Source organism: Adiantum capillus-veneris, chromosome 28 (assembly GCF_014529385.1).
Source record: "Adiantum capillus-veneris isolate H3 chromosome 28, ASM1452938v2, whole genome shotgun sequence".
In the NCBI taxonomy this organism is placed as follows: domain Eukaryota; kingdom Viridiplantae; phylum Streptophyta; class Polypodiopsida; order Polypodiales; family Pteridaceae; genus Adiantum; species Adiantum capillus-veneris.
The window spans coordinates 99141553-99166617 of NC_140958.1; the positions used below are offsets into that span (position 1 = coordinate 99141553).

Genomic DNA, 25065 nt, shown 5'->3' on the forward strand with positions numbered 1-25065 from the left:
TTGTCCAAATTGACAAGATATCAAGAACCCTAGGATACCTCTACAACACCACCTTCACACCTTATGTACCTACCCCAGTTTCTTGCTTGGTGAACTGGAAGTGGAAGTGATTGAATTACGGGTGTCCATCCACTTTACTCATCAATTTTAGTCACGACATGGTATGAGTTTTTGCCCTAAAACAAGCAAGTTTTTTTTAAAAAAAATTTAAAAGAGAACACAACTCTAATTATTTGCCCGCCCTTTGGAAAAAAAGAGAACGTCACTTGGTGAAGGAACCTAAGCATGCGAAGACAGATACAGGGCCTCGTCATTATAATTCAGGCGACAAGAGATAAGCTTGTTATTGTAAGGGATCTTTGTTTGCCGGATGCGATTGGCAGTTTACATACTCGTTCATAGCATATAAGGAGGGAGAGGCTCGGGGGACGCTCATCCGCATATCCCGATCATGGCAGGCCCACGCACCTGTACTTTGCTCATGGTGATCCCTTTGTTACTATTCATGCACGCTCACGCGCTCACCAGCCAGGAGGGGCGGCCGGGGGAATTCGACGCTGACGTAAATATAATAAGCCTGCATATTTTCGTGTGTTGATTTACTCTCGCAACAGTATTTTCAGGCCTCTTCCGGACCCTGGGCCTGAGAGAGAGAGAGAGGAAAATGTGTTGATTTACTCTCGCAACAATATTTTCAGGCCTCTTCCGGACCCTGGGCCTGAGAGAGAGAGAGAGAGAGAGAGAGAGAGAGAGAGAGAGAGAAGGCTTGGGCGAACGTGCCTGAGGGATTTAGAATGGTGACGGTAGCCATTACTAAAGTTTTGAACTTTTATTGTGCAGGCACAAGAAATTGCAATTGAAGACATTGAGAACTATATGACTGCGCCTATTGACAGTGATGATTATTTTCCACCCGGGTTTGTATCTGCCTTAGACACTGACCTCACTGATACACTACGCCTTCATACTTCTCTAACACTCCACAATACTGGTCAATGCTTTGGAGGAGGTAATGGAGAAATCATTGGCATCGACCTTGTTCAGGCATGGTCACTTTTTCTCTCTCCTCAGCTATCATACACACACTTACACATGTACATTGCACACTAACATCATTATCATCATGGTCAATAGTAGTCCAGCATCTAGAACCTCAAAATCAATATAGTAGCTCAAAGGGAATCCCTGCAATATATCCTACAATCATTCTTCAACGAAGTTAGCAAAATTAATCCATTGTTTTTAAGTACTTCTGACCCACCTTAAGTTTTGGCACGTTATCTACTAATCCCCATTTTATCCCTTTTCCCATAGGTCTTTTTCAATAACATGCTTGACACCATACGAAGTCAAATTAGAAATGGATTTGGATTCGGAGTTGTTGTGGAGGGTGCAGGTGATCAAAACTTGCTTGAAGAAGGTCTCTCTGCACAATTCTACTATTGGGTGGAGAGGATAGGTGGCACTGATGATGGAGCATCCACACCCAACACAGGAGAGGCATCGGGTGACTCAAATAACGATTCCAATCGTCACGATGAACTTGTTGTTATTGCAGGTACTATTGTGTATGGTTTGTAACGTATATTAATTCCTTGAGTGAAAAAAGGAGACGATATAGCTACACATGCATACCAATCCATGCATACATACACACACCCCATTTGCATGTGGTGCATGTATGCATGCCCACCTTTGTGGAAGGGAGGGGCTATGTGTGTTTGTGCGGATGTGCTTGCGCATCTGTGATAGTGAAAAAGAGAAGGACACTTGATTCATCAAAAATAGGATTCTGGTCCTTTTTTTTTCTTTTTTGCAGAACTTACAATTGTGAGTAAGTTATATTAGAATAACCAAAAAATTACAAATTCAAGTCATGCGCGAGTCATTTCCATGATATCTCCACATAACCATAGGTACGTCGTCTAACATGGGAGCCACCCCATTACACCTAGTAAGAGACCTTTACTTTAGCAATGGCGTGCCCTATTCTACTCATTAGAGTTCATGTGTTTCCCTATGTGAAAGATAGGATTCTAGACAAAATATGAGCATGCCCACAGTGTGTTTTTCCTGCAAATTTTCTAAGAAGGGACCAAACTTCATTTTAAAAGAGGAAGTATGCATGGCAAGAGTAAAACCCATATTTTCTTTGTGTGTGTGTGTGTTTTTTTTTTCTTTTTAAATTTTAGAGGGGGGAGGGGGGCGGGGGAAGATGGCAATTACATCTAGATCATCTGTTATGCATTTTTTATATATCAAACGATATTTCTAGAATGATGTATTATTTAGTTAAAATATCATTTTGGCTAGCTAATCATACACTTTGATTTACATTCAGGTGGTGTTCCTCAAGGAAAAAGAAACTCTTCAATGAGCTCAAATAGGGAGTCAATGTCAACCAGCACCACATATAGAACCCAGCCTCCTCCACATAGGCATATTCTTCACATCAATGCAACCAAAAATAGCACTGTGACCAAGAACATTTCACGAGCACAATTTAATAGTACCAATACAAAAAGAATTATCTCACGAGAAGGTACTATACAAGATTGTCCACCATGGAATAATGCTCTATTTACATCTAATTATGATCTAAACGTATTGACAAGTCCAAACTCTGGGTACGAATTCCCGGACCTCATATACTCTCCGAGTGAGGAATACTTCTTGCGTATGCAAGATGATTGCAATTTGGTGCTATATCATATGCTAGAAGATATAGGGAGAAACAAACCAATATGGGCATGTCCTAATGACTCATGCTTTAATAAGGGAACACAATGCTATGCTCGCATCAACCTAGATGGGACTTTTGCTGTATATAGTGGTTCTGGTGAGCCACTTTGGTGGACCCCTACTCAATGCTCTAGTGGATCTGGTTGCTGGTCTAAAACCTACCTTATTGTACAAGATGATGGGAACCTTGTCCTCTACCTACAGGAAACAGGGCAGGCCATTTGGGCTTCAAATACAGTTGGTCAATGAGCCATTCAACATATCAACATAGATATTTTTATACATCAACTATAAATCTGACGTGTATGCATTTGCATATAACATAATATTCTTTTATATTTAAAGTCCATCTTGTCTCACGAATTTATGTTCAAGTATTAATTTAAATATTGACTGACATTGTTTTAAAAGATCTTAAATTAGCAAGTTAAGTGCATCTTGTCTTCTTGATAGATCGTGCATGCATACCAATTTTTGTTTTGACACATTACTACTATTTGAAATATCACTTTGTAGCTAAAATGAAATTTCATGTTCTTTGATGTTGTACAACCCTAAGAAGCACCCTATCTTCTATATATACAAGTATGGTCGACCGCCTCTGTCTCTCTTTCTCTCTCCCTCTTTATCGCGTGCACATGAGCTTCTCTCATTTTTGGAATTTAGCTTTCATCTCGCAGACTTTGACACGTGTAAAGGGCACTCCCTCTGCCGTTATAGAACACACACACACACACACACACACACACACACACACACACACACACACACACACACACACACACATACATATTAAAAAGAGAGACTAGGCTCCACATGGTTGCATTCCACCACCTCTCTACATTTACATGCAGTGCCAGTCGTTGTTGCCACAATTTGCCACCTTGATGTTGTTGCCTTGAGTTGTGCACTACTCTATTCAGGTGAGGGTGCACTCACATTCACATTGGATTTTCACTTTGGCTACCTTGAGGTGCGAGCACATTCCACCAAGATCGCCAAGAGGAAACAACTACATTTGGCAAGATTTTCCTTAATCTTTCGATCTGTATATTAACCCCACGAGCCTCTTCATCATCTGCCTTCACTCCTTTGAGCCATACCAAGAGTTTCAGATGGCCTTGTTGTGGCAGATAAGCAACCAAGGTGGAGCTTGACATTGGAGACCCATTTCTACATAGAGATCCAATTCTACAGCATCGCTACTTGCTGGAGCTACAGGGGTGGGGCGAGGAAGAGTAGACAGCTATGTCTTTGACACACTAGAAGAAGAAGCTGCTAGGCTTTCGAGATAGGTTACAACAACACCAAAGTATCTGCATGTAGAGTTGGGAGTGCATGTGTACAGAAGTGGCCAAGGTAGAGCTTGACACTGGAGGCCATGTTTGCGGCATTTCTACTTGCTTGAGCTATAGGGGTGGGGCTATGGGCATGGGCAAGGTAGGTTGGATGGATCATCTTCAATAGCTAGATGAAGAAGCTAACTATTGGGCTATTGAGGAAGGTTGCAGCAGTGCTAGAGTCCTACATGTAGAGTTGAGTGTGCATGTGCGTCACCAAGTTCTAAAGGTGGGAAATGCACTGCTGGTCTTATCTAGCATATGGTTGCACAAATATAATTTATTCCTAATCTGCAATGGGCCATCATCAATATAGTTGATGGCCTCAATTTATTTGGGCGACCACAAGCCGTGAGTGTACTACAACTCTCTCTCTCTCTCTCTCTCTCTCTCTCTCTCTCTCTCTCTCTCTCTCTCTCTCTCTCTCTCTCTCTCTCTCTCTCTCTCTTGCTCCCGTTCAATGTCCGATACCCTCGGACACTGATGTTCATTTTAGCTTTGATTTTACTTCATTTTATTTTGTACCCAAACATTCTATTAGATTCAACAAGATTGTATAAGTTTGCTTTCATAGGTCATTTTGGCCATTTGAAGACGTATAATATAACATTTCATTTCATCTCTCTCTCTCTCTCTCTCTCTCTCTCTCTCTCTCTCTCTCTCTCTCCCCTCACACACACACACACACACACACACACACACACACACACACACACACACACACACACACACACACACACACACACACACACACACACACACACACACACACACACACACACACACACACACACACACACACACGCCACTATAGCACTTCGTGCAAAAATTGCTGCAGATACCGACGACTCAAACCTTGTTCTAAAAATAAAATGCATTCGAATAACCATCAAAAGTATACACTGGAATCGTGTCGTGTACCTATATTTTGAATGGCAAAATAATCTATGAAACACTCACAGGAATATACGCACCGATATGATATTTTAGTATATCGACGTCTATTTCGAGGACTATACCAGCACAAGTATCGAATTCTGTACCGAGAACCGAACCTGCAAAAAATATTCTGGGTAGAAAGGACTGGGAACTGATGCTGCATGTACTACACCAACAAAAAAATAGCCCCCTCTGTCCAAAGGAAGGGTGCACAAGCAACCGCACTCCACCTACAACTTGAAGCTAAAGAGGGAGTGTATACAATTAGCAAAATTGTAAGAAGAACAAAACCACAAAATCAAAAGCTTAATCATGACAGGTTCTCAAAAGAATAACCATAACGTCGACTCTCAAACCATAGGCACAATGGCATAAAGGTTTTATAGCCATAATTAAAACATGATTCGAAAACTGCAAAGCCATAAATAACCTACTTGCCATACCATAACCATAACCATAACCATAACTTGCTTGTCATACCATAACTGTAACAGCCATATCATTATTGCAAAACCATAACCATAACCATAACCATAACCATAACCATAACCTAATTGCCAAACCATAATCATCACATGATTGCCATACCATCATTGCAAAACCATAACCATAACTTGATTGTCAAACTCTAACCAAACCATGATTCCCATATCATCATTGCAAAATAATAACTATAACTTGATTTCCAAACCATGACCATAACCTCTATGCCATACCATAACCATAACCTCTGTTCCATACCAAAATTGCGAAACCATAACCATAACCATAACCTAATTGTCATACCACAATCATAATTGCAAAAGGAATGCAAAACCATAAACATAAGCGTGAAACTGTACATGTATACAATCGCTGAGTAATGTTGTATTAATAAGACCATAGCTACAAAAAAGATTGTATCAAGAAGACTTTATCAAGATGATTGAGTAAGATTATGTCAAGAAGACTGTATCAAGATGACTGAGTAAGATTTTATCAAAAAGACCCTCATGGTAATGCCTCCCAATCGATGGCCTCTCCCTCCTCCTGCAGCAGTAGCTGAGTCAAAAGGGCCACAAGTCCATGCTTGTGGCCATACTTCTCCTCTCAGCGTGTCGGAGGGCGCTTCACGACAACTTCTTGTAAAATTATGGTTTAATAATGAAATAAATATTCAAATAACATATACATTCTCAACAATTTAAATCATATATATAATACTTACAAACTCATATTGAAGTGTATCGTAGCCTCCATTCCCAAGATGTGACGCTCTAGAAGACTTCAAATGTGCTCTAGCTACATCTCTCTATTGCTCAAATCTGTGAGGATTGTCTTGTGTCTCTCATGCAATTCCTACCCATTCCTCTGTGTTGTCATGTTGTGGCACGTACATAGTGCGAATGTATGCTACAAGATCTATCTTACAACTTTTTAGATACATAAGCATATTTTTTATAATATACATAGGTATATCTAAGTATAATAATAAGCTTTCTATCTTATCCTATTATTTATCTCAAGGGTAATATATTCTTACTTTATCTTCAAAAAATACTATGGAAAAAGCGTCAATAGCTCCGTCTCTTTAAGTTGGGGAAAAATTCATTGGTTCTGTCTTTCTACTATCTCATTATTATCTCACACCCTAGCTAGATCCTATATCTGGGTAAATTCCAATATATATATATTCTACGTATTTTTAATATTTTTTTATATTTCTTTTTAAATAGCTACTAGGAAGGAATCAAATCTTAGTGGGACACTAGGTGGCATAGTTTTCAAAGATACACTTATTTTAAAGCATTATTGCAAGGATGATTACAAACCTTTGTCAAGGAGTAATGTCATGCTTTTTTACATGAGGTGTCCTTTTGAATCAAATGAAAGTCTACTCTAAGCAAACCACATGAAGACTTTTGCTGCGAGAAATAGACCTTATTTTGATGATTTTTTAACACAAGATTCCAATCCGAGTTGGAAAACGTATATAAAATGGGAGTTGTAGATTATGAGCTGAAATTTCTACCCATATTTTTAGTTTTTTATTTAGAGCCACGGTTGAGGAGATATGATCAAGATACCGGACCACAGTCCTGTCCAACATCATGCAAGGATAGCTCATTTCAAACTTTTCCAGTTTCTGTTCACACTGGCTCTTCTCTTCTTGTGTAAAACCTTGGGGGTTCCCTTCACCTAAAAGGGGACCTCTTCTTCCTTGAAAGTCATTCATGAGGTGAATTCATGAGGGAGTGAGAGTAGTAATGCCTAATTGTACTTAGCCAAAACCTTAAGCCTAAGCCTACACTTACTCCTAGAGGAGGACTAGCTCATCTTGTAATCAATCCTTGGAATATAAGCCCTAATCAAAGAAAGACTTAAACTTAGTGCATCAATCAAGGCTTGAAGTCTTTCCTCTTCTTCTCTCTCCATCATAATGGTGAACAATTTCCGAAGAGTTGGTCAAGTAAGATGTGTTTCACTTTAATATTTTGTTGATTTTTTGTTGTTTAATTTTTCATCTCTAATCCAACATATATCTCTAATTTAGTCTCCCTCCTCTAATCAAAACTATCCCTCTCACTCTTAAAAATTCATTCTCTCTACAAATTCTAGGTTTTTCTTTCTGCTGCTGCAGGTACATCTCTCCCCGCAGTATCCTTATTGCTTACGGGCAAGAATAGGTCTTGGGAGGGAAATTATTTTCTCTTATCTTATCTCATATCTATATTTTGTACATACTAGAGTTATGCTAGATGAATAATCCACATGATGAGAATTTCTATCGCTTCCACTCTGTGCGATCTATTAGAATTAACCTATGGATTAGCCGTAAAATACTTTTTGAACAATGTATAGTGTTTCTCTTTGGCCACAAAGGCTCAATGAAATACTTCTTTCATTGGATCCCATCATACGATCTCTTATAGACTATAACTTTTCTTTTGATATAAGTGTAGTATCTTGCTATGAACCAAGAGGATTTGTACATACAATTAAACTACAATCACTAGACAAAACTTATATATTATGGTATCTACAAAACTACAATTCCAAGAACAATTCGTAGCCTGTTTGGTCGGCAAAGATTGAACGCCATTAAATCATCTATTAACCCTTTCAAATTACCCATGATACGATATGACCAGAACCTTGATGTTTTCATCTTTCTATTATTTTGATATTCTCTTGTGTGTTATTTCTTTGTGTGTGTGAGTGCAAGAGAGAAAGAGTGGGGCTTCTTTGACAACACTTCCTTCCAAACCCTAAACTTTATGGAATCTATGGTTTAACTCTTTTATATAGTTTTTGGAGTTATCTTACAAACTCTCACAGCCAAAAGCCCGGTGTTTTCCTGGCAAGACCACAAATTTCTCGGCATATTTTTGGTGAACCCGATGCAAATCTACCAGGGTGAGAGTTTTTGGGTAACCATGGGTGATCATGTTGAGCAACATGGTATGCATTTTGACCCATGAACAATGCAAATGTTTCAAGCATTTGCAATGTTCATGCAACAACAACATGCCACTGAAAGAAGGGAGATTTTAGCAACCAAGGCCATACAAGCGGTCGTCAATAGACTGGATTAGTTCAATGGCAAAGATGTAACCAAGTACTTATGCGAGCATGGGAAGGAGAAGGAGCTATATCGCGTTTCATAAGGTGAGATGATTCAAAGCTTTGAGCTAGGTGTTGCTCCAAAAATTAGGAAACATGTTCGGGGAATTAAAGACGGGCATGGGAGAAACTGGGAAGAACTCAAAGTAGCTTTAAAGGAGCAATATTTCATGGAGGACTCTGAGAGAGTGACCAAAAGGACATTCTTAGAATGGGTAGTCAAGCCAAATCAAGGACTATCAATAATAAAGCTACTTAGGGAATTTGAGCGGCACTATGCACAACTCACCAGGACAGAAAGAGCCACACTAGATGCAGAGAAAACATATCTTTTCTTACAAGCTGCAGGTAAAGAGTTTCAAGAAAATTTGGAGCTTCTTCTTGAAGATAAAGATGAGCAAGGACTAAAGACCAACTGGAATGAAGTTGAAGGTGCTATCTCACTTGCCAAACGACAAAGAAGAAAAGACAAGATGGTAGTAAACACTACAAATCCTTCCACCTCAACTTCTGAGGTGGAAGCCTAATTTTATAGCTCCTAAGTTTGATGCGTCTATGCTAGATGAGCTTGTGAAGGGAATGCGTGACTTGAAGGTGAAGCTTGTAAAGCTTGAATAAAAAGGCCAACCATCAGGGCTAGTTCCTAGGCAAAAACAACAGCTTAAAGAAGGTTTTGTTAATAGATGTATTTGGTGTGATAGTATAGACCATGTAAGAAGGGATTGTGATGATTTTAGTGATTCTTTGACAAAAGATATTGTATTTTCTAAGGATGGTAAGATCCACTTAAGAGAGATAGGTCTACCCTTGAGATCTAACTTTGGGAAGGGAAGAATGCAGACCTTAGTTGAAGATATGGCAACTAACCATGCCACCTCTTCAGTTGAAGCAGCTACTTATGGAGTAAAAATTGAGCATCTTAGTGATGAAGAAGTGAATGGCCATCATGGTCAACTTTGGTCAAATGTCATGCAATTAGCTAAAAATGGAAATCTTACAAACGAGATTCAACATGAAGCGGTTGATTGTATACATCTAGAAACACGATGGAATGATCCAGTGGACTCATTGTCAGTGCATGCCTACATTACAAAATGCTAGCAAAATGAGGCTATTGTAGAAAAGAAGCGCATATGTGAGAATTCTGATGAAGCACCATCAAAAAGATCTTCTAGAAGTGGGCGAAGAAGTGACTCAATGCCTTCCCAAACACCCCCAACACAAGGATCATCTCCACCTGAAGTACTCATGGAGGAGTCTACAATAGGGAAGAAGAAAGATCCAACAAAAGGTAAGACAAAAGGCCCAACTTACAAATTATAATATGATATTGAGGTTGCTATAGATTTAAAGAAAGTATTGGAGGATAGGATTTTGACTAGCAAGATTGAGTTTACTCTAGGAGAAGTTCTTCGCATTGCAAAGTGTGAATTCCATGAGGAGATCATTGACATCATCAAGAGAAAGAGGCAAACTCTTGTTGAAGTTTCTCCTCCATAGGTTGATAGAGAAACCTTGAAGACACAAGGGATGCAGTTGCGAAATAAGACGGATGATGGAGGTGTTGTAGGATGCTAACAATCTAGTGGGAGAGTGAAGCAAGTGCATTTCTCAAATTGATAATGAAGAAGTTGAAGCTATTCCTAGGAGCTACTATTCAGGAAGTCACTAGGCAAGGGTTGCTACAAAAACTTTGGTCAAGGTAGGTGATCTTGAAGAGCCATTTGTTGCCTTGATTGACCATGGTTTAGAAATAAACATAATGTCAAAGAGTCTCTACAACAAGTGCGAATGGCCGATGGACACAGATCATGGTTGGATGGTAAAAGTGGCATACAATTCATCTGGTGAATTGTATGCAGCATGTCCACGTGTGAAGGTGACAATAGGTGATGTAAAGATTGACCAAAACGTCTTTGTACATGATACATCTTCATATCATCTCATCCTTGGATATCCCTACATTGTGGGAGTTTGAATGGAAACAAAGGTAGTGGGCAATGGTTCAGCATATGCTAGGATACGCAGCAAAGATGGTAAACGTGCTGTCCAATTTTGTGAAAACCTCAAAGAACATACTCTACGAAAGGTGAGCAAAGAGTTTCATGACCATAGGGAAATGATGGGTTTTGGCCAAGTACCATTGTAAAGGGGGATTGCAGTGGTACAGAAAGAAAAAGGGTCTTGCTTGATCCAAAAATAGGTGAAACTTTCTCAATGGGCTCCTTCGTAACAAGGAATGGATCAGTATGTTTTACAAAACTTGAATTTGAAGAGATGTGAAAGGCAACCTGTCCATAATATACAAATGGGCATGAAAGAGAGTGGGTTGCTAGAGCCTACTGAAAATGTTTTGGGTTTGTGTGAACAAGTTTCTTTTGTAGATACTATGGGTGAGCTTGATGATATAATATGGTCTAGTTTGCATCTTGAAAATGAAGTTGTGGAAGTTTTCTCTATGGAAATGTATCAAGTAATAGAAGCCTTTAAAGAAAACCAAACAGCTGGCCCAGAAGTCCATGTTGAAACTAACTTACAAGAGTGTAGCAAAGAAGGTGAAACTAGTAGCTTCACCCTTACCACCCAGCAATAGGTAAAAGATTGAGCAAGCTTCGTTGCAACCAAGTTTAAGGAATTCTAAAAATATTAGGCATACCTTCACAAAGGAGTCTTTTCAAGAATTGCAGACTGGTTGCGAGGAGTTTCTAATACAGGAGGAGACAAAGTACTTCAAAGGAATGCTTTCGAAGCATGGTAAGGCTTTTGCATTTAAGACACATGAGATAGGATGTGTTGATCCTTCTATTGTAGCTCCTATGGTAATTTTCACAATACCTCATGTGCCTTGGAATATGCGGCCTATTCCGGTTCCAAAGGCTCATTTGCCAAAGTTAGTGGAGCTACTGAATGAGAAGATCAAAATGGGAATTTTGGAGCCTTCTTGTGATCCATACTTAAACAGGTGGTTCATAGTTCGGAAGAAGAATGGTGCTCTACGCTTCATCAAAGATATGCAACCAGTGAATAAGGTGACAATTAGAAATGTAGGTACAGGTCCAATTGTGGATGAGTTTGCAGAGGCATTTGCAGGGAGGTCAATCTACTCGATGGGGGGTCTCTACTGAGGGTATGATCAATTTCAGCTTGCAATCGAGAGTAGAGACTTGACAACCATGAGGACATTTTTGGGTCTGGTGTACCTTGCCACAAGGAGCAACCAACTCGGCTGCACATATGATGAATGGGATGAATAAGGTCTTATGTGACTTTATTTATCAAATCACAATCCCTTTCATTGATGATTTGCCTATCAAAGGATGTGAAGAAAGTGAGAAAGATGTAGCTTTGGATCTCAGGGGATGTCGCAGGTTTGTGGTAAATCACATAAATTATTGTGATAAAATTCTATCTAAGTTGGTGGAAGTGAATCTAAAATTGTCAGGGAAAAAGTCTATGTTTGGTGTTAGTGAAATGCTCATTGTGGGGCACATGTGTGGGCCATATGGTAGGAAACCTTGTCCACCAACAAAGGTAGATTTCATCCAAAGAATGAAAGAACATGCACTAGCATTACTAAGGTTAGAAGGTTTTTGGGATCTTGTGTCTTTTATGTTATTTGGATTCCACATTATGCACATGTAGTTGATCCTCTTTATCAATTGCTTAGAAAGAATCAAAAGTTTAAATGGACATAAGCACATGTAAAAGCCATAAGAAAGCTAAAGGAGATGCTCCAGTCAGCACCAACTTTGAGAAAGGTAGACTTTGAGTGTCAAAGGCCAGTAATTGGGATAGTAGACACCAATCCTACAGGGACTGGATGGGCAATAGGGCAAGATGACAAAGAAGGACACATGTATGTGGTTAGATTTGGAGCAAAGGTACTAAATGCTAGAGAAATAAACTATCCACAAATAAAGAGACTAGAGAGGTTGAGACTTTAGAGACAATTTGGGAATTACCAATATCTCAAAGAATTGTCCAGATGGAAAAATCTCAAACCATTTTTTAGGCCAAATTATTCCATCGAGTAGTACATGAAAATATCTTCCAAGTTATGCTCTCAAAACTTTGGCTAAGATTTGGCCATGTGGTCAAATCTTAAGATCATTTTGAAAGTCGGAATTGAGAAAATTCTCATCTCTTATCTTCTCTCATATCTATATTTTGCACATACTAGAGTTATCCTAGATGAATAATCTACATGATGAGAATTTTTATCGCTTCTACTTTGTGCAATTTATTAGAAGTAATGTATGGATTAGCCATAAAATACATTCAATAATGTACAGTGTTCTCTTTCGCCCAGAAAGGCTCAATGAAATACTTCTTTCATTGGATCCCATCATACTACCTCTTATAGACTATAACTTTTCTTTTGATGTAAGTGTAGTTATCTTGCTATGAGCCAAGAGTATTTGTACACACAATTATACCCAATCACTAGACAAAACATATAGATTATGATAAGCACAAAACTACAATTCCAAAGAACAATTCGTAGCTTGTTTGATCGGCAAAGATTGAACGCCATTAACTCATCTATTAATCCTTTCATATTACCCATGATACGAAATGACCATAACCTTGATGTTTCATCTTTGTATTGTTTTGATATTCTCTTTTGTGTTATTTCTTTGTGTGTGTGAGTGCAAGAGAGAAAGAGTGGGGATTGTTTGATTGCACTTCCTTCCAGACCCTACACTTCATGGCATCTATGGTTTAACTCCTTCATATAGTTTTTGGAGTTATCTCACAAACTCTCACAGCCAAAAGCCCTGTGCTTTCCTAGCAAGACCGCAAATTTCTCAATAGCGTTCAATCATACCCCGGCTCATCCTTGTATCTGTCTCTTGCATCTTATTGACAGTGTGACATTGTGGCACAAACCATGCCCAAAATCAAGTCATTTGAGATTGGATCGTACCCCTCTGCCGTCCTATAATCTTTGTGAATGGCCTCAACGATGTAACTCTTTCTTTCATCATCTTCATTATCTCAAATATCCATGAGAGAGTGGAAAAACAAAATTGTACAGAGCTGTCAAATCCTCTGTCGCATGGCCTTTTCAACCCTATTTTCCACAACAAACCCATCGCTATGTCTAGGATCATGATTATGTGATCCCCAAGGTGTACGTGGTGTGCCAATCGGTAAACTATATACTGAAGAAAGTGGTCGACGCTCTCTTAGTGGTGTGGATGCATCGGTAAAACTGCTACCACCACCACCGTGGGAACAATGCCTACCTCGTTTCGAGGATGAACCATCCATCGGTGTAGGGGGCACACTAGTCCTAGACGTAGGGGGGCCCGTAGTAGGTCTAGAGGAACCAGCTGCCCAAGGGTTCTATGCATAACTGATCTTCTTCGGTTTGAACTGTGTAAAAAAGGAGCCCATCTTCTTAGCTGACATGTCAATCAAAGTGAGAAGAAAATTAAAACTAGGAGAGTATGTATCGTTATCATCGGCCATGGCTACAGATACACAAATAATAAAAAAAGGAAACTGCAACACAACTCAATGAGTCTATCCAGTACTGTAGACTAATAAAAAGTGTTTTACAAAAAAGTTCCTATAGAAAATCAGTAGTTAATATCTCAGCTTCTATGAGATTTGATGAACCAAAGATGTGTATCTCAATCGGTACTTATTTATGAATTATCAAACTCCACTTCATCATCGCTCTTCGCATCGGCTTCAGTATTTGAAAGCTCATCTCTAGGTTTAGGCATATGCTCACCACTGACCTCCAGCTCAAAATCCAAACTTATATCATCCGTCAGCCCTGTACTTTTTTGATGAAGTACCTCTTTGACCTCAACTTCCAATTCTTTACACAGTTGCTTGCTCTGTGGAGCAACTTGAACAACATAGAGCTAGCGCGGTTTAGACATATCATTTTCTTCATTTTGATCTCTCCATAGTGGATCTAGTGTGAACACAACTTGTTCACAATACTGTGGAAGTACGAATGTATCCCGTGCTTATCACACCTGCCTAGAGTTCACTTGAATCAGTCCACTCTTTTCTTTGAGCATAGCTGCATTAGGGATGCTGGTAATAACCTTGAACCGCTTGACATCAAAGATAAAAATATCAAATTTTCTAAATCTAATCTTCAAGAGGCTTGGATGTAGCCAAGGTATTCAAGCTAGCTAGTGTCTGTGTTTCATCCCTGGCACTACTCCTACTTTCTTGGATGAAGCTTGCCCTAACAACACTATCAAAAGTGACCCTTTGTTTGTCTATCCATTGCACTCTAAAGTGTTTCCATGCGGCCACAAAAATCCATATTTGTGATATTCCAGCCACCAAATTGAAACAAATTTAAAGTTACTCCTCTTCAGTAATCAACACTCCATTCTTCTTTGCCTCGGAGATTGTCGCATCTAACCACCGGCCAATTGGAAAGGCATGTAATTTTTGAAGATGATGTAGAAAAGGAAGGCTTCTAGTGGCACGATTGCACTTGAACTGCAGGCGATCTGTCAACCATTGTTGCTTTTCCTCTTCGTACCTCTCTAGCCACCTTTGCATGATGTTTAAGCTGGAAAGGAAAAATATCATTACCTTTTCTTGCATTGTGATGTCCATCTTCCTAATGATGCCTTGTCCCTGCGGCTCGTCCCCTTGAGGTTGACATTAGTAGTCCACATTCAGGGCATCTATGGATCAATTGAGCCCAAAATTTCACTGATGAGGACAAAAGACTCTTGTACAATCCATCCTTTGGCCATACTACCCTCGGGAAGACTTTGACGAATGAGCCCCTTTAAAGTCTTCAGAAATATCTCCAAGAAGAACATCCATCTGCTATGGACTACCCCAACAATTGTAACTTCATTGACCACACAAAAGCATATGCATTTGGATGGTAAGAATGTTTGTTGGAAAGTACCTCTCCACCATACACACTGCTTCAATAGCATTTAAGCGTGCTGCATAGATGAAGTCTTCTCTTATCTCTTTGGATTGATCCACTATTGTCCGAGGATATGTGCTCGAAATGTGAGCCAGGAAGGCGCCGGGCCTCTAGCTGTGGGAGGTGTGAAAGAGAACAAGGACAACTGGTGAAAAAGGCGATGGAAATCACTGTAACCTTCAACTAATCAATTCAAGCTCTAAGTAAATTTTGCTCAATAACCAAGGTAGACTGTTAGCAGTATTAACACTTGGGTTCACTAAAATCTACGAGTTTAGGCTCCCTTTACTACCTGGACTGTTAGCGGCTCCTTGATTTATAAAAAAGGATTAACCAAATCTAAGATGTCATTGATGATCAAAATTTTCCTCAATGTTGGATTTACCTGATTTGAATGTTGAACTCTATATATTTGCACTGCGTTCTATTATCGAGCTCGAGAGTGTGAGGTAGACTATCCTTGCTTTCTCTTCTTATTCTTTACCTACTTCTTGCTCCCATCTTCCCTCTCTGCTGAACTCCCCTTGTTGCTTTCTCCTCTTATGCTTGACTCATAAGGTTGAGAGCAAGAGAGGAAGAGTCTCCTTGCTTGTTTAATATACACCAACCAGTGGGAGGTAAATTGGTATCTATTTTTGCTGCATCTTCAATGACGATGAACCTCTCATACTCCAGAGAGTCTCCATCCTTCCGTCTCCTTGTTGGAGCTCCCCCCCTTAGAGATATTTCAAATTTCCTCCTTGAGGTTGAGATCAAGAGAGAGTCTTCCTTTTTACTCTTCAACACGAGAGAGAGAGAGAGAGCCATAACTCTCCTGGCTCCCTATGTTGCCCATGGCCAAGAGAGAGCGACTTTGGCCTTATCTTTGAGGGCGAGGAAGAAGGCCCCCTCTTGCTCCCCTCGTTCCCTTTCCTATGCAAGCCTTTGTTCTTGAATAATCCCCCCTTCTCCAATAACTTTCTTCCCTTATACCCTTTTTTTTTCCTTGCCCATCAATCACGGTGCCGTGACTGATTTGGCGCATGAACTACTTTGATGATGTGGCAGGAAAAAGGCCAACCAACACGGATTTTGTTGGGTCAAGATCCGCACACGGGCACCATCTTGGAATGTTGACGACATTTTGCTTCTTAGCCGCGCTCAACCGAGCTCTCTACAGTCCGACATCGTCAGAACACTGGTAGGATCGGGCAGCATGCTAAGGACCAGGGACTGCATGGCTTAGTACGGCTAGGAGCCAAGGGCCAGGCATGCGTGAAGGGGACCTACTTGCAAGAGCCAATGGCTATAAGTAGGGAGGTTGGGAGGAGAACCACATGCTAGTCTACCCTTTGTCCTCTCACTCGTATCAGAGCTTGCTATGGTGGAGGGAAGGAGGAGGTCGTGGGGTTATTGCATGCATGGCAAGAAGATTCAAGTTCATCTTGATCTCTCTGTCTCTCTCCCTACCTCTCTCAAGCTGCGGCTATGTCGGACTGTTGGGTGTTGAGACAAGTCCGGGAAGCGACCCTAGCACACCGGGGAGGTCCAACTTCGACCTACATGAAACTGAGTGGCATTGGTCTTGATGGGTTCAACCTGTGCCAAGCATGACAACTCGTCACATGGCCATGGCGTGAAAATCTTGGCAGCACCCATCATCTCCTTGAGACGCTCTGCGTAGTCTACCCACCATGGCTGCATGAGGAATTTCATATTTTTTGAACTAGGCACCCTTATTTTGGGGCACCCCCACTGAATTAAGGGTCAAAGCCCACGACTAGGGTTGGGAAGGCTATACACAGCGGGTTGACATGCAAATTCGACCTGGTTTTTGGGGTTTTTTCGGTGATTTTCTCACATCTCTCCACTTTCACAACCCCGACACCATGACAATATCAAAGATGATATTGCTATTGATTTGAGGATCCTAGAAGCAATTGAATACACACAGTCTCGATCAAAAGCATGTCTTCTACTGAGTGCCTTGAAAGAGCATGCCCATCAACGGTTCAAGTTTTCTTCAAAGACAAGGTATGAATATTTATTGCGCTTTTCTTGTTTAATTAGTTCTTAGTATGCAGTTGTCAACTATTATATTGGAGCACGACTCACTTCATCTCCAAGGTGTTGTTCTAATCATTGAGCAAAGGCTCATTAAGTGCATACAAAACTGTTGTGTTATATATAACACTCCAGAGTTAACGCTTGCAACTTTTTATCATGCATGGCATGTACATATCTATAAGGGAAATGTCCCAAGCAAGGCTTTCATTTTTGTACTGCTTGAATATGGAGTAGGCTAGGAATCTATCCATTGGAGACATTTCTATAACTGTATGGTATGACCGTTTCATGGCTATGCCTAGGACGAGTTCTAGCTACAGTAAGTCAAGTGTAGACAAGTCTTGTAGTTTGTCATGCAAATTTCTTTCTCGCTTATTTTCCATTGGCAAAGCAGGCAAAAGTTATCGGCATGGCTATTAGCAACGGCTAATAGTTGCACCAATTATGCACCAAGATGTGGATGTGCCATAGTGCACAATATTTACTTTTCATTGTATAGGGCTTGGGCTCATTTAGGAGTTTCAAAGTTGTATGAGTCTAAGCTAGAGAGCTCACTTTATCCCATAGTTGAAGGGTTTGAGGCCCAAAGCTATAAAAGAGCCCTATGCTTAATGAGAGGTCATTCTTGAGTGGTCTTTTTGAGAACTCTCTCCCTAGAGTAGGTCTTGATGGCCTAGCCTTTGAGCTTAATGCCCATGCTTAGAAGGCTAGTGCTAATCACATGTAATTAGTGTAGTCCTCTCTTAATTAATCTAGTCTTCATTATGTTGTCAATCATGTTTCTCTACTTTCCTTCATTGTTTTGAAGTGTTGATCTTCTCTAATCTAACTCTTACTTATGCTAAGCTACTCCCATTAGTTGAGTCCTTATCTAACTCTCTCGATCAAGCGGAGTGGGTGTACTCGTGATTGAGGGATTAGAGTTTTTCTCTAATGGTGTGCTTGTGTGTGTGTATGTTTAAGAAGCCTTGAGCTTAATTTGATTATGTGTGACTTGATTTGGACACCATGATTGGCATGGTTGGAGTGGCCGACTTGAATGCGATCTTGTGTGCTTAATCGTCAATGCATGTAATTAGAGTTGTGCTTGAGAGACTCCAAGATTAGTGTGTTTCATTAGTGTGTTTCACTTCGTTGCTTGATGTGTGTAGATGATTGCTTGTATTGATGCTTGATGTGAGATTAGCATTAGTTGATTTGGGATGATTCCTAATTGCATTGGAGGATGCACGCTCTTGAATCCTCTCAATCTTTGCACCCGATGACGCTCTCGCACATTCTTTGTGTGATGCCTCCAAGCCCTAGCCGGGTCATGCTCTCTGTCTCTCCGGATTGATAGATTTTGTGGAAGATTGCCTATACTATGGCAAGCCTCCAACATTGGTGCCGTTGCCGCGGATGGGTTGCCTACGCTAGCAGAGTTGAGGTTGCAAAAGATAAGAATAACTTGATTACCGATTTCTTGTAATTAGGTAGGATTTGATTTGTGTGTAGTGTAATTAGGTTTAATTGGATGTGTATAGAGTCATTTCACCCCAAAAACCCGTAAATTCTCTTTTGATTTTGCTAATTTTTCATTAACCTTCACTAATTTTGCATCCCATTCATGCTAATTTCGTGCTAATTATACTAATTCCATGCTAATTTCATGCTAATTGTGCTAACCTAACCACTAATTTTGATTTGGAATGCATGCTAAATCCCCTTAATTGAGGAGGATCATCACTCTTAATTGCTCTAATCTATGCCTAATCATGTGATTGAGTGTTGATTTTGGTCAATTTTTTGATCAATTTTGGACCTAATCGAGTTGCACACATGTGTATGCAATGGAGTGTCTACGCCAGGAGCAAGGATTAAGCGAGCAAGCAATCAATTGTAAGTGGATTGAACTACTCCGTTCAATGTTTTGATTAAGTTGATCCCATTGAGTTGCTAAAACATTGCTAAAATTAGGTGTGTGTGCCTAATTGATGGAATTTATGCCTAATCTGATGAAATTGGAATGAAATTGTAATCAAATAGGACACCTAAATGCTTGTAGATTGATGATTTTGCAAGAAATGTGTGTGCAAACATTAGGAATTGGCCTAATTTCGTTGCTAATTGAGCAAAAAATTGGATTTGTGCACCTAATTTTTGTGTGTGTGCAATGCTAAATTGAGTTAAAATTTGATCAATTTTTGATTAAAATTGAGCTAATTTAGCATGTATATACTCATGAATGTGTGATTAAGTGTGCAATTGATGAAATGCAATGAGTGTTTAATGAAATTTTTGCACAAATCGACGGCCGAAATTTAGGTGTGTGTGCCTAATTAATGGCCAATTATGCCTAAATTGGGGATTAATAATTGGTCTTGGTTGCCAATTATGATGATTAATTTGGCCGAAAAGATTGGTGTATATGAGATTGATTCACTTTGGATGATTCAATTGGTACTCAATTGAAGATGATTTATATGCATTACCTTGGTGATCAATGTGTCTATTTGTTTGGATATGATAAAGAATTTCGATGATTTGTCATTTGAAAATGCAATAATCAAATGTGGGTAGCTTCACAAACCTAAATTAGGTTTGAATGATTTTGCATAAGGATATTGGCAACTTATATTGCAATGATTGAAAATTGAACGTGGATTTGGTTTTGCACTTAATAGTGTGCATGCATTATGCTTCAATTGTGGGACATATGTCTTAGATCATTTGTTTGTGTGCTATGAAATGATTGAAATTGGAGTGTGAATGTATCAATGATTCCAAAAAAAAGGAGTTTTCATAGGTCATTATTGAGATTTGTGTTGAAATCAATTGAATTTATTGTGTGCGGCGTGCCAATCAACTGATACATAGGAGTAAATTCATGGTGTTCGAGCATTCAATTATATATATAACAGAAATCTATCTTGGCCGTTTTGAGTTCTAAGGAATTTGATTCATATGCGTCACCTCTTACAAAACAATGTGGCTCCGCCATTTTATCTTGAGTTCTCATCGTAAATTTGCTCAAGGGAAGACTCATCTTCACACACACACACACACTTTTATTCACAAGCATGCACACACAATTGGATTCTTTCCTATGGTGCAAGATTGGTTGTCCATGGATTTCGTCCACACAAACACACACACAATACTATGCGTGGAAACATCCTCTTAGAAAGAATTTTATTTACACACACACACACACTTGCTTCCGGTCATCGCAGCTCGTGCTCAGCATTAGTGGTGCTGACAGTTTTTTGTCCAATTCATTGGCGAACCCCAAATTCGTGCCCACCACTTGCATACACCCCTCCTTTTTTTTCCTCGGCGCGCATCAGCCTCGCATGACGCTCTCAATCACTGGCTTGGCTCACTCTGATGCCGAATCCAGGCTGGCCCAGCTTGCCCACTTCCTTGCTTGCACATGAAATCCGTTTTAACCAGTAGTAGCCCATCGTGAAGCCCCACAATCCGCTCCTCTCATGGCTTCGTTGAGTCCGCAGCCAGCCTACCCATAATGGGTTGCAAAATCTCTCCCTTGATTGGTCGACCTCACATGCTGAATACCTGGGTCCATGCACCCTTTTGTCAGTAGCGCAACACACACACACACACACACACACACACACACACACACACACACACACACACACACACACACACACACACACACACACACACACACACACACACACACACACACACACACACACACACACACACACACACACACACACACACACACACACACACACACACACACTCGCAAACAACCTCGAGGCCCGCCTTGCTCGCAAAGGCCCGCTATTCTCACTAGTTTTCACCACACACACACACACACAACCTGCCGATCTTGGCCCACATTTTCACTGAAATCTACGATGCTAACATTCCCCCATATAAGCCGACAAGGCAGCACACCGGTGACACACTCCGTGAGTCTGTGTATTGGCCCTCTCAGCATCGATGCTTTTGGAATCGTCTTGGCAGCTGACCACATCATCCTCTGTAGCGCTTACAAAAGACTGGCTGTTGGTTTTCTTTGTCTCACAGGCCCACATAAGGTGGCTTTTATGGCGGTTTAGGGTCTGCTAGTCAAACCCACTCGCGGGCATTCTTACCTCGAGCTCATAGTTCACCTTGAGCTGGAAAAAAGTAAAAGAAAAAAAATGTGTCTCGCAGCTTAACCACAACCTTCTAAACACTTTATTAACATAAAATTTAGAGATTTTTAAACCTCAATTTTGTGCACATATCAATGATTTAATTGAATTTTTTTTCGTCTCGACGACATTTTCATGAAACAAAATTCTTTTGGTAGGTAATGTGTATGCAAAATATGTTCTTGCAATAATGATTGAGCTTTGAATGGGGAAGTGACAAGGCAGGCAATACAAGAGATGACGCATCATTGCCATTTCTCCCTCCTCTCTTCCTTTGTGTGTCGAAATTGTTACATGAGATCATACGGGCATTGAGTATATGGCATCCATTGATCGAGCATAACTTCTTGATGCTTGGTGTCTGTGCAGAACATTTTTATCACTACAGTGAATGGTCATTTCATAATTTTCTATGTAAGCCATATTTGCTATAAATGAGCAAAAGTATGAGCATTGATTATGTGTGCTATGATTGTGTCTATGCACAGATAACCTTACTTACAATAAATATTTGGGCTTGTGCATTTGGTGCTCGAGGTCATTGGCATTTTCATTGCACTAGATGAACAATTCTTTTTGGCAATCATACGAGCTTCATTTGAAAGCTACATTGACACTAAATTGATGCTTGGGGAAGAGTGTGCAGTACAATTGATCTTGTTTTGACGACCAAAAGAGAGCATGAAAATTTTGGGCTTGTGATTGAGCATGCTTTTAGTGCTTGTATTAAATGACAAATGCTTTGAAGCACTAATAATTTGAGTCTTTTGTGAAGGGATGTGGTAGGTGTGTGATTTCAAATGATCCAAGAAGGGGTCATCATTGCAATATTGCAAAATTTGGCTAATTAGAGCCATTCCAATTGTTTGGATTATAGTTGTAATGTTAGCACATAGCTTGGTCTAAAAAAAAAACAAATTTTTCATTTGAGCTAGTATTTAGCCAACTTTTTGAGCTTTCAAGTATATAATTTGGCTAGTGAGAGCCATTCATTTTCATTTCATCAAGTTGAAGTCATCTCTAGCTCATAGATTGCTCTTAAAATTGAAAATTTCATGTGAGCTAGTTGTCAGCCAACTTTTGAAAAGCTTTGAAATGATAAATTTGGCTTTGAAGATCCACTTCACTTCATAAGGTTTCATTATTTTCAGCTCTTCGCTTGTTTAAATTCCATATTTCATTGAGCTAGAAAATAGTTAACTTTGAATCATGCATGAGAGACGGAAAAAATTGCAAAATTTGCTTATGTAGAAGCATTTTATCTCTCATTGTTGATGTGTATGCATAAATTTGCTACTAAAGAGCATCATGTACATAACCAAAGGCATTTTTTACCCCTTGGTTTTTTTTCCCTTTGTAAAATTTGGGTCTGCAAGACCCTACCATTAGGTTTTCAGTAATGGTTCTTGTGTGCTTTTGGCTTTCAATAATTGGATTTTGTAGCTTGTGTTTACACTTAGCTTCAAATCGGCGTCTTCCTTTGCAAATAAAAAGATTAAGAGGCTTCTCTACACAAAGGATGCTTGCTCACGGATGCTCAAAGAGCATGAATAGGTGTAATCCTTCCATGAGTTGGCTCTTTGTTCATCTCTTCATTCTCTTGCTTGGCATAAGTGAATCTGCTTCTAAGCTATGGTTTTTTCATGTTCGAAAGCTAGGCATTTTAAAGTTTCAACACTTTGCTTTGTGAAAATTAAACTCATCAAAAAATTAGGTTTTATGTGTGTAAATCATAGGTAATTGGCCTTGAACTTAGATTAATGTAGGTTCATTTCTTGCTAGTCCTAGATTTTTAGTGATAGTCTTAATACTCCACTCATTTTTGTTATGACCTAGGGCTATGATTAGGCTTTAGTCTTTTTTAGTCCAATTGCCACTAGTATCTCACAAAGGAAGAAATAAAAATGTGCTAAAAAATGAACCATGAAGCAAAGAAGTGTCCAAAAAAGTAGCAAAAATGCTACTAAGGCACATGAAAATAAAAATTCTATGTTATGATGTGTCTATGTGAGGCCTAGCGCGTTATTGGCACTTGGTAGGCGAGGGGAATCACCTTGGCTCGCTTGGTCAAGGCCCTAAACCGATGCCCTGGGTTGATAGGGGTTAGCCGTCGCCTTGGTAAGCTATTAGGCTTTTGGAACACCTTCTTGAGGGTTCAAGGAGCTGAGAGTCGCACCTAGACTTGCCTTCGGGTGGTAGCCTTGTGATTGTGCTTTAATTTTTCAATGAATGAGCTTCAAAAAACTTTGACAATGTACTAATAGATTAGGAGCTTTTTTTATAGCCCATAGACATGATAACTTGAATGATTTATTAATATTGTTCACATAGTTTTTAGGCTAGTAGGTTTATGAACTTGCATTAGACTAGGGTCATAATTGATTGCTTGTGTTTCATGCATAAAACTGAAATTTCAAGTGGTTTAATCTTCACAATAGTTTGATTATTTTTTTGCTCTATGTTGTCTAGTTTTTTACTATGATTGACCCATCTTTTCGAAGCAAAAAATCACTTTGCATGATTGTTCATTTATGCTTCATGTTTTAATCATTCTTGGTGGCCTTTGATGCTCATTACTTGTTCTTATGTTTTGCAGCTCAACATTTCTTCCTTGGACTTGATTTCTAACATGTCACTGTGTCTTGCTTCACTGGCACACGAGGATGTGCGCCAAATTAGGAAGGGGAAAGTGTTAGCAGCGGCTAACAGTTGCACCAATTATGCACCAAGCTGTGGATGTGCCATAGTGCACAATAGCTAGAGAGCTCACTTTATTCCATAGTTGAAGGGTTTGAGGCCCAAAGCTATAAAAGAGCCCTATGCTTAATGAGAGGTCATTCTTGAGTGGTCCTTTTGAGAACTCTCTCCCTAGAGTAGGTCTTGATGGCCTAGCCTTTGAGCTTAATTCCCATGCTTAGAAGGCTAGTGCTAATCACATGTAATTAGTATAATCCTCTCTTACTTAATCTAGTCTTCATTATGTTGTCAATCATGTTTCTCTACTTTCCTTCATTGTTTTGAAGTGTTGATCTTCTCTAATCTAACTCTTACTTATGCTAAGCTACTCCGATTGGTGGAGTCCTTATCTAACTCTCTCGATTAAACGGAGTGGGCATACTCGTGATTGAGGGATTAGAGTTTTTCTCTAATGGTGTGCTTGTGTGTGTGTAGGTTTAAGAAGCCTTGAGCTTAATTTGATTATGTGTGACTTGATTTGGACACCATGATTGGCATGGCTGGGGTGGCTGACTTGAATGCGATCTTGTGTGCTTAATCTTCAATGCATGTAATTAGAGTTGTGCTTGAGAGACTCCAAGAT

General features: G+C 39.7%; 1 protein-coding gene across 1 annotated transcript; it reads left to right on the forward strand.

Annotated features, from left to right (window-relative positions):
• Window positions 1–451: 451 nt before the first annotated feature.
• LOC147420964 (uncharacterized) lies at window positions 452–2991 on the forward strand. Its single transcript, XM_086505187.1, has 4 exons — window positions 452–562; window positions 841–1044; window positions 1315–1558; window positions 2342–2991. The coding sequence occupies exons 1-4, from the start codon at window positions 452–454 to the stop codon at window positions 2989–2991; spliced, it is 1209 nt and encodes a 402-aa protein (XP_086361313.1).
• The last annotated feature ends 22074 nt before the right edge of the window (window positions 2992–25065 follow it).

Bases quoted from the DNA above. Each gene is read 5' to 3' on its own strand.
- LOC147420964 (XM_086505187.1), top strand. From the start codon at position 452: ATGGCAGGCCCACGCACCTGTACTTTGCTCATGGTGATCCCTTTGTTA. The intron at 563-840 runs GTAAATATAATA...TTTATTGTGCAG, and splicing joins CGGGGGAATTCGACGCTGAC to GCACAAGAAATTGCAATTGA. The intron at 1,559-2,341 runs GTACTATTGTGT...ATTTACATTCAG, and splicing joins TGAACTTGTTGTTATTGCAG to GTGGTGTTCCTCAAGGAAAA.